Source organism: Aedes albopictus, chromosome 2, assembly GCF_035046485.1.
Source record: "Aedes albopictus strain Foshan chromosome 2, AalbF5, whole genome shotgun sequence".
In the NCBI taxonomy this organism is placed as follows: domain Eukaryota; kingdom Metazoa; phylum Arthropoda; class Insecta; order Diptera; family Culicidae; genus Aedes; species Aedes albopictus.
The window spans coordinates 488,415,666-488,425,623 of NC_085137.1; the positions used below are offsets into that span (position 1 = coordinate 488,415,666).

Below are 9,958 nucleotides of genomic sequence, written 5' to 3' on the forward strand. Positions count from 1 at the left end.
GAGAATCCTGTTCAGGATTCGGAGAGAATCCTGTTCAGGATTCGGAGAGAATCCTGTTCAGGATTCGGAGAGAATCCTGTTCAGGATTCGGAAAGAATCCTGTTCAGGATTCGGAGAGAATCCTGTTCAGGATTCGGAGAGAATCCTGTTCAGGATTCGGAGAGAATCCTGTTCAGGATTCGGAGAGAATCCTGTTCAGGATTCGGAGAGAATCCTGTTCAGGATTCGGAGAGAATCCTGTTCAGGATTCGGAGAGAATCCTGTTCAGGATTCGGAGAGAATCCTGTTCAGGATTCGGAGAGAATCCTGTTCAGGATTCGGAGAGAATCCTGTTCAGGATTCGGAGAGAATCCTGTTCAGGATTCGGAGAGAATCCTGTTCAGGATTCGGAGAGAATCCTGTTCAGGATTCGGAGAGAATCCTGTTCAGGATTCGGAGAGAATCCTGTTCAGGATTCGGAGAGAATCCTCTTCAGGATTCGGAGAGAATCCTCTTCAGGATTCGGAGAGAATCCTCTTCAGGATTCGGAAAGAATCCTCTTCAGGATTCGGAGAGAATCCTCTTCAGGATTCGGAGAGAATCCTTTTTTAGGATTCTGAGAGAATCCTTTTTTAGGATTCTGAGAGATTCCTCTTCAGGATTCTGCGACAATCCTCTTCAGGATTCTGGGAGAATCCTCTTCAGGATTCTGAGAGAATCCTCTTCAGGATTCTGAGAGAATCCTTATTGGATAGTGCTATCGTATGATCAACCTGAGATTGTTCAATCGCAGTAGTCATTTGTTATTTGAAGACATTTGTAATGTTCACACAGTAATTTATTCTCGTTCAAACCTTCAACAAATACAGACATTATCAATTGTTAGTCTCAGTTTTACTTGCCCGGTTCAAATCCACACTTGCCTTCCAAGAGGTTATGGGCCCTCGGCTGTGAATCCGGAACAAGAATAAGGTTGTTGAAGATTTTTTGAAGTTGACGAATCCAGGAGCAGCAGATCAAAATGGGCGATCGGATGGTGTGTTTCCCGAAGTTGAACGGCTTTAAAATGAAGTTGCTTCTGACCAAAGAAGGTTGCTGGAAGGTCGTCAATGAACCGAAGCCGAACCCTGCTCCTGCAAATTGGACCGAAAAAGACGAACAAGCCCTAGCGACAATTGGTTTGGCCGTCGAGGATAGTCAGCTCGTCCACATTAGGAAGGCCAAGACTGCAGCTGAAGCCTGGAAAAGTTTGGAGAATTTCCATGTGAAGCGGACTCTGAGTACCAAGGTCTCGATCATGCGTAGGATTTGTGCGCTGCGACTGGAGAACAACGGTGACATGGAGATCCATATCGGAAGATTGGTGGAACTATTCGACAAACTCAACGGACTTCAACCCGACAAGGTACTGGATGAAAGTTGGCTGGTGGCAACCATGTTCAGCAGTCTCTCTGAAGAATACGATACGCTTGTGACGGCATTGGAGGCCAGATCTGAAGACGATTTGACGCTGGATCTTGTAAAAGGTAAGCTAGTTGATGAGTGGAGCAAGCGGAGAAATCGTGGAAGCATTGAAGACTCAGAAACGGCGCTTCAAACTGGTCCGAAGGTCATGAAATGTTTATTCTGCAAGAAACCCGGTCATCAAAAGGTGGATTGTCAGAAATTCAAGGCCTGGAAAGAAACACAGAAGAAGAGATCGAAAACTTCCAAGGAGAAAGTCAACAGTGTGCATCAAGGCGACGATGACGAGCATTGGGGTTTCTGCGTTGAAGATTCAGCTACTCGAGATGAACGTTGGATCCTGGACTCAGGTGCTACGTGCCACATCGCAAACTACCGAAGTTTTTTCGATTCACTGGATGAAGGTATATGTGAAGACATTTGGGTAGCAAACGGAACCAAAGTGAAGTCCTCTGGCCGTGGATCTGGAAAGCTTGAATTGCTGGACCGTGCTGGAAATAAGCGAACGGTTACGATGGATGCGGTGCTGTTTGTACCAGAAATGAAATCAAACCTGATGTCAGTGAAGCGTTTAGTACAAAAGGATTACACGGTGAGTTTTGATCGTAACGGTGCGGAAATTTCACGAAATGGAGTCGTTGGAGCCATAGCAAAACAGCGAAACAACTTGTTTGTCCTGGAAACGTTGAAGGAATCTGCATCATTGGTTACGTCTGGAGAACACTGTATCCATGAATGGCATCGGCGTTTCGGCCACCGTGATTGTGAAGCTGTGAAGAAGTTGAGCGATTTGGCGATCGGTGTGAAGTACAAAAGGTGCGACTGCAGCAGTGAATGTGAAGTTTGCATAAAGGGAAAAATGCAACGTCTCCCGTTTCCGGAGACGTCCCAGAGCAAGTCAAGTGAAATCCTGGAACTAGTGCACAGTGACGTTTGTGGCCCCATGCGAACTGCAACTCCAGGAGGAAGGAGGTTTTTCCTAACACTAATAGACGACTATAGCAAGTACACAACGGTTTATGTTTTGCGCAGGAAGTCAGAAGTACTATCGAAGCTGAAAGAGTTCGTAGAAATGACGAAGACTCAGTTTGGACGAAAACCCAAGATCATACGCTCGGATCGAGGCGGCGAGTATACCGGAAACGATGTGAAAGCATATCTGAAGCAAAATGGAATCAAGTTTCAGTACACAGCACCGTACACGCCCGAGCAGAATGGAACAGCAGAACGCAAGAACAGAAGTTTGGTCGAGATGGCAAGGTGTATGTTGATTGATGCTGATTTGCACAAACGTTTTTGGGGAGAAGCAGTGATGACAGCGAATTATCTACAAAATCGCCTACCGTCAAAGGCAATTGAAGGAACCCCTTACGAACGATGGTTCGGATCGAAACCAAGTCTCAAGCACATCCGTCGTTTTGGTACTGATGCATACTGTCACGTTCCTGGTGAGAAGCGGGTCAAGCTGGATGAAAAGGCGATCAAACTGAAGTTTGTTGGCTACAGTGAAGAGTCCAAAGCTTATCGTTTGCTGGATATCGCTACTGGAAAACTGACCATAAGCCGTGACGTGAAGTTCCTGCAATCCTCCAATGTGGTTAACGTTGATGATTCTTTGAAAGAAGTTGTTGTGCCATTGGAAGCTAATCGTGATGCTGAACCTGAAGGTGATCGTGAACTTGGCTGTGGAGTTGCGAACGATTCTGACGATGAATACTGGTTCTCTGATGACGCGAATACAAGCACATCTAGCGAAGACACCTTTGTGGAGCTTGAAGCGGATAATGAAGTCGAGCAATTGAGACGATCAACCAGATCTACCAAAGGTAAGATGCCGAATAAGTATGCTTGTAGTGCCGAAGCTGAAGTTCAGGAGGAGCCACGAAACGTCCGTGAAGCACTGTCATGCCCCCAGAAGGTGCAGTGGCGAGAGGCAATAATGGAAGAGTTGCAGTCTATCGAGTCGAATCAAACTTGGGAACTGGTTGACCTGCCCCCGGGAAAACGTGCTATTGGCTGCAAATGGGTTTTCACACGGAAACGAAACTCGAATGGACAAGTTCAACGTTACAAGGCGAGATTAGTGGCCCAAGGATTTAGTCAACGTTACGGCACAGACTACTACGAAGTTTTTGCTCCCGTCGTTCGACAAGCAACTTTCCGGACGCTGATGAGTGTGGCTGCCAAGCGAAAAATGATGGTGAAACAATTTGATGTGAAGACCGCTTTTCTCCATGGACAACTTGAGGAGGAGATATTTATGAAACAACCTCCAGGGTTTGCAGTCAAGAATGCTGAAAACAAGGTTTGCCGCTTGAAGAAAAGCTTATACGGATTAAAACAGGCGGCCCGTGCCTGGAATCAACGGCTTCACGAAGTACTGCTGTCCATTGGTTACGAACAAGGCGAAGCTGACCCATGCTTGTACCGGAAATGCGTGAATGGCAAGTGGAGTTACGTCCTTATTTATGTGGATGATCTCATAGCGGCTAGCGAAGATCCAATGATCGTAGACATCCTGGAACGAACCTTGAAGAGCGAGTTCGAGATTAAAAGCCTTGGAGATATTCGATGTTACTTGGGACTGGACGTAGAACGTAATGAAGCCGGCGATTACTTCATCAGTCAACGGAAGTACATAGCTGATGTAGTTCAATGTGCCAACCTTCAAGACGCAAAGCCATCAAGTATTCCGCTGGATCCTGGTTACGAGAAACATGCTGATCAAGGAACTCCACTCCCGGACAATCAGGTGTATCAACAGATCGTTGGAAAGCTTTATTTGGCGGTGAATTCAAGACCGGATATTTCTGCATCGATATCAATACTGAGCCGGAAGACCGCAAATCCATCGCAACAGGACTGGAATGAGCTAAAGAGAGTGGTACGCTATTCGAAAGGAACCTGCGACATGAAGCTACGCCTGAGCAATATTGGAGAACCTTCCGAACTTGTGGGATATGCCGATGCTGACTGGGCGGAATGCCGTGAAGATAGGAAGTCCAACAGCGGGTACATTTTCCAGTACAACGGTGGCACAATATCTTGGGCGTGCCGCAAGCAGACGTGTGTATCTCTTTCTACTGCAGAGGCGGAGTTTGTTGCATTATCGGAGGCATCACAGGAAGCATTATGGCTGCAACGTTTGCTGAGGGACTTCGGAGAAAATGTATCCATCACTATTCACGAAGACAACCAAAGCTGCCTCCAAATGCTAAACAACGAAAAATTTAGTAACAGAACCAAACATATTGCAACAAGATTTCATTTTGCCAAGCACCTCAAACAGAGCGATATTGTATGTTTCAAATACTGTCCAACAGAAACAATGTTAGCAGACTTATTTACAAAACCGTTATCCAAGAACCGACTGGAACTGCTCAGGAAGATGTGTGGCCTGAATATGAACCAACAACTCACGTTGAGGAGGAGTATTGGATAGTGCTATCGTATGATCAACCTGAGATTGTTCAATCGCAGTAGTCATTTGTTATTTGAAGACATTTGTAATGTTCATACAGTAATTTATTCTCGTTCAAACCTTCAACAAATACAGACATTATCAATTGTTAGTCTCAGTTTTACTTGCCCGGTTCAAATCCACACTTGCCTTCCAAGAATCCTCTTCAGGATTCTGAGAGAATCCTCTTCAGGATTCTGAGAGAATCCTCTTCAGGATTCTGAGAGAATCCTCTTCAGGATTCTGAGAGAATCCTCTTCAGGATTCTGAGAGAATCCTCTTCAGGATTCTGAGAGAATCCTCTTCAGGATTCTGAGAGAATCCTCTTCAGGATTCTGAGAGAATCCTCTTCAGGATTCTGAGAGAATCCTCTTCAGGATTCTGAGAGAATCCTCTTCAGGATTCTGAGAGAATCCTCTTCAGTATTCTGAGAGAATTCCTTCAGGATTCTGAGAGAATCCTCTTCAGGATTCTGAGAGAATCCTCTTCAGGATTCTGAGAGAATCCTCTTCAGGATTCTGAGAGAATCTTTTTCAGGATTCTGAGAGAATCCTCTTCAGGATTCTGAAAGAATCATCTTCAGGATTCTGAAAGAATCCTCTTCAGGATTCTAGAGAGAATCCTCTTCAGGATTCTAGAGAGAATCTTCTTCAGGATTCTAGAAAGAATCCTCTTCAGGTTTCTAGAGAGAATCCTCTTCAGGATTCTGAGAGAATCCTCTTCAGGATTCTGCGAGAATCCTCGTCAGGATTCTGCGAGAATCCTCGTCAGGATTCTGCGAGAATCCTCGTCAGGATTCTGCGAGAATCCTCGTCAGGATTCTGCGAGAATCCTCGTCAGGATTCTGCGAGAATCCTCGTCAGGATTCTGCGAGAATCCTCGTCAGGATTCTGCGAGAATCCTCGTCAGGATTCTGCGAGAATCCTCGTCAGGATTCTGCGAGAATCCTCGTCAGGATTCTGCGAGAATCCTCGTCAGGATTCTGCGAGAATCCTCGTCAGGATTCTGCGAGAATCCTCGTCAGGATTCTGCGAGAATCCTCGTCAGGATTCTGCGAGAATCCTCGTCAGGATTCTGCGAGAATCCTCGTCAGGATTCTGCGAGAATCCTCGTCAGGATTCTGCGAGAATCCTCGTCAGGATTCTGCGAGAATCCTCGTCAGGATTCTGCGAGAATCCTCGTCAGGATTCTGCGAGAATCCTCGTCAGGATTCTGCGAGAATCCTCGTCAGGATTCTGCGAGAATCCTCGTCAGGATTCTGCGAGAATCCTCGTCAGGATTCTGCGAGAATCCTCGTCAGGATTCTGCGAGAATCCTCGTCAGGATTCTGCGAGAATCCTCGTCAGGATTCTGCGAGAATCCTCGTCAGGATTCTGCGAGAATCCTCGTCAGGATTCTGAGAGAATCCTCTTCAGGATTCTGAGAGAATCCTATTCAGGATTCTGAGAGAATCCTTTTTAGTTTTGAGAGAATTCTCTTCAGGATTCTGAGTGAATCCTCTTCAGGATCCTGAGAGAATCCTCTTCAGGATTCTGAGAGAATCCTATTCAGGATTCTGAGAGAATCCTATTCAGGATTCTGAGAGAATCCTTTTTAGTTTTGAGAGAATTCTCTTCAGGATTCTGAGTGAATCCTCTTCAGGATCCTGAGAGAATCCTTTTCAGGATTCAGAGAGAATCCCCTTCAGGATTCTCATCGTGTTGATGTTGATGGTAAGACCTGCTCGTCTTGTAAGAAAAGTGGTCACGCTTGGGCGCGAAGATCTGTGGACTGAAGATTGAAGCCCGAGCTGGCGGGACAAAGAACTTAAGCACTAGCACAATGAGCACAATTGAGCTTTCTACTTTTCACAATCGCACACAGATATCTACGTACACTTTTTCTAACCTGCTATATTGAGAAACACGGAAATTAAACTATCTAACTATATCTAATATCACTTTAACACTTACTTAGGCAATCACGGACACTTCCAATATCTTCAACGATCACGGACGAAATGATCGAGTCTTTGAAGCCTCAGATAAGGGAAAGTGAATAATCTCGGACGTACCTACTAGGAAGTGAGTCATTTTTCGAAACATTCCGTGTACTGTTGTGACTACACCACTATAAGGATAATTTGAACGATAGTCGTGCTGCTCTCTCTTTCCCATCTTATTCAGAAAGCAAATGGCCTCGACCTACCTATGTAGACGACTGTGGGACGATCTCGATAATTCCGGGATTCTGTTCATCCCGTCTACTGTTTGAATTGTATTTCCTTCTCCCAAGAACTGATGCACCTCAGTTGCATCAGTTGGCAGGTACTTGGCGCCCGTCGCATATTTCTTTCCAATTCTAGGCGCTTTAATTCAACTTGTGTTGGAATTGGACATGTGAAAGTCTAGAGAGAACACCAAAATCAATGAAAAAGCAGCCAATTATTATTATGTACATCTTCTGCATGCCCCATCATAAATACCTCTCACTCCATTTGCGGCTGCGGTGGTGCTTGAGTCTTGTTCCGGCCCATCTTTTCCTGGGCCCACTCGTACGGGTGCGCCTTCTTCCGGTGGGCGTACATGTTGGCTTTGGAATTGAACGTCGTAGCGCAGAACGGGCAGTTGTACAAAATCTCTCCGGTGTGCGATGCCCGGTGCTCTTTCAGCGTTATCGGGTTCTTGAAGCGCTTCTCGCAGAACTCGCACTGGTACTTTTCCGCGCAGTGAACCTTTCGCTTGTGCGATTCCAGAGCGAACTTGTTCGGCGCCTGTTTATTACAAATCTCGCAAATGAAAACTTCGTCCGTTTGGGTGTGCTTGGCGATGATGTGTTTCTTGAGGGTGGTCTTGTTTTGGAGTACCACGTGACATATTTCACATGCGACACTCGTGTCTTCCGACATACCCAAATGCTTTCGCACGTGATTATCGAAGCACTGCTTGGTTTTGAACTCACGTCCACAGGTGTCGCAAATGAGTTTTCCCTCGTCGCTGTGCATGTTGACCATGTGGGCACTGAGAGATCCCTTTCCGGCGAGAACTTTGTCGCATTTAGAGCACTGGAACATTAGGTGTCGGCCCAAGTGAGACGTAAGTTGTCCCTTCTGAATGAAGCTCTTCGGGCATTTGTCACATTTGTAGGGTCGCTCGACTTGTTCAGCGTGGCATTGCATATTGTGCAGCTGCAGGTACTCTTTCGAACTGAAGTTCTTCGAACACAGATCACATCCGTAAAGATGCGGATTCAAGTGGACCTGAATGTGCTCCAGTAAATGGCACCGCTTGAATAGCTTCTTGTTGCAACATCGGTGATAGCCCTTTTGATTATGTTCATCCCGAAAATGCCTCCTCAATTCGATGAACGTTTCTGTGGGAAGCTGACATATTTCACAAATAAATTTGAAATATTCCAGGATCTTCCTGTTCTCCTCTTCGATCTTTTCCCTGGGCTTACTTCGGTATTCTTTCGACGGGTCAAGACCACCATCCGGTTTTGTTTTCTTCGGCTTCAACGGCGCTCTTCGGGTATATTTCCGTTTGGTTCTGGTCACCACTTGTTCCTCTTCAATCTCAGAATCAACATCTTCTTCGCTTTCTTCGTTCCCACTCGCGCCACTTGCTTCCTCATCCAGATCGTCTTTCTCTCCATCCTCCCAGCCGCCGACGCTGCCGCCACCTTCATCGTTCTCCAGATCGGGCTCAACTTTTACCATCTCAATGATCTCACTTTTCGCTTCACCCGCACTCCATTGGTCCGGATCCCGCTTCACATCGCCGCTGCATTCTCCAGTCAGCATCCGTAAATAGGACTGATTCTGTTGCACCTTCTCGGAGAACTCGTAGAACTCTCCAACGATGCTGCAACAACGTGAGCAAATATTTTTCGGCAACTGATCCATTTCGTCAAGCTGGAATCAAAATCCACCATTATTAAAACGAATTCGTTCCATCCCACCGGAACTTACCGTGAAGTTGAAAACCACGTCCAATTTCCCACGTAGCGAACTGGCTGCCATCGACACGAATGACTTCGAGTTGTCTGACGAACTTGGCTCATCCGGGGTTCCGTCCGGAGAAGACAGACATAGCCGGCAACTGTTTTGCAACTCCACCAATGTCGTCATGTTTCAATTAACATTGAAATAAACTGACACTTTAACGGATAAACTAGTTAAATTTGCAATTAACTTTAATTAAAATAACACTAATCGTACAGAAAAGACGAGAGGACTTTCACTCTTCATGTTTTGAGCAGTTTTGCTTTGATTTGGATTTTCTTTATTTTCGTTCGATGACGTTTGGGTCCGCAGTGTTGAAAAATCTCGCATATCATTCAAAAGTGACCTGCTTGGTGACCTGCTTTCACGCAGCAAAACGCGTTGGCAATTTAATGAGCCTCTGTACGAATTCGCCCTGTCCTGCTCACTCCCACAGAACATTAAAAACAGTCCGCTCAGTAAAAGCCAAATTTGACTTTTACTATGCGCGCTGTTATTATTATCTGTAACATGTAGAATACAATTTTATCTGTAAACAATCAATGCCATAATACCACGGGGGTGCTACGGTGGTCTGATTTTGTTGCCGCTTATCATGCGCAACCAGTGCTCACTAATACCAACATTCACTCAATACAGCAGCGAGAGAAAATAAGGAAAAACGCACTTTGGCGGACAAAGTTTGCGAAAAGAGGTGTTGTGTGTCTTTTCACAATCAATTCCCACTCTCTGTAGGAACTTTATCTAAACATCGACACTCTGAAATTGAAAATTATCAATTGATGCCGCTTTTTCATGATCAACACTTTTATGAGATCTAATGTGATGTAAGCGTTTTGCACCGATATCCCTCGTAAAAAGGTAAACATTCACATTTCACGACTGTGTTGGTGAATATTTCGGCTGGAGCATAAATTTATGCTCCACGTAAGGAGGCACAATCCAACCTGTCAAACTCCATAGTGAAAAAATAGGTTGCCGTCCCCTTGCATAATACGGAATGCGACTTAACAAGATCAACTGTCGAGCAGTCGCGTCTATAACTATTAGCGCATTTGCCCAAAAGTACACGC

At 45.5% G+C, this 9,958-nt stretch overlaps 1 protein-coding gene across 2 annotated transcripts; it reads right to left on the bottom strand.

Annotated features, from left to right (window-relative positions):
• Positions 1-7,156: 7,156 nt before the first annotated feature.
• Positions 7,157-9,150, bottom strand: LOC109623143 (transcription factor grauzone). 2 transcript variants are annotated; one of them, XM_020077627.3, is made up of 3 exons: positions 8,853-9,150; positions 7,368-8,795; positions 7,157-7,289 (listed from the first exon to the last, which is right to left on the bottom strand). In XM_020077627.3, the coding sequence occupies exons 1-2, from the start codon at positions 9,009-9,011 to the stop codon at positions 7,371-7,373; spliced, it is 1,584 nt and encodes a 527-aa protein (XP_019933186.3). In that variant the 5' UTR covers positions 9,012-9,150; the 3' UTR covers positions 7,157-7,289; positions 7,368-7,370. The 2 variants fall into 2 exon arrangements, with proteins under 2 accessions (XP_019933186.3, XP_019933185.3); XM_020077626.3 differs by lacking the exon at positions 7,157-7,289 and having other exon boundaries at positions 7,308-8,795.
• Positions 9,151-9,958: the final 808 nt, after the last annotated feature.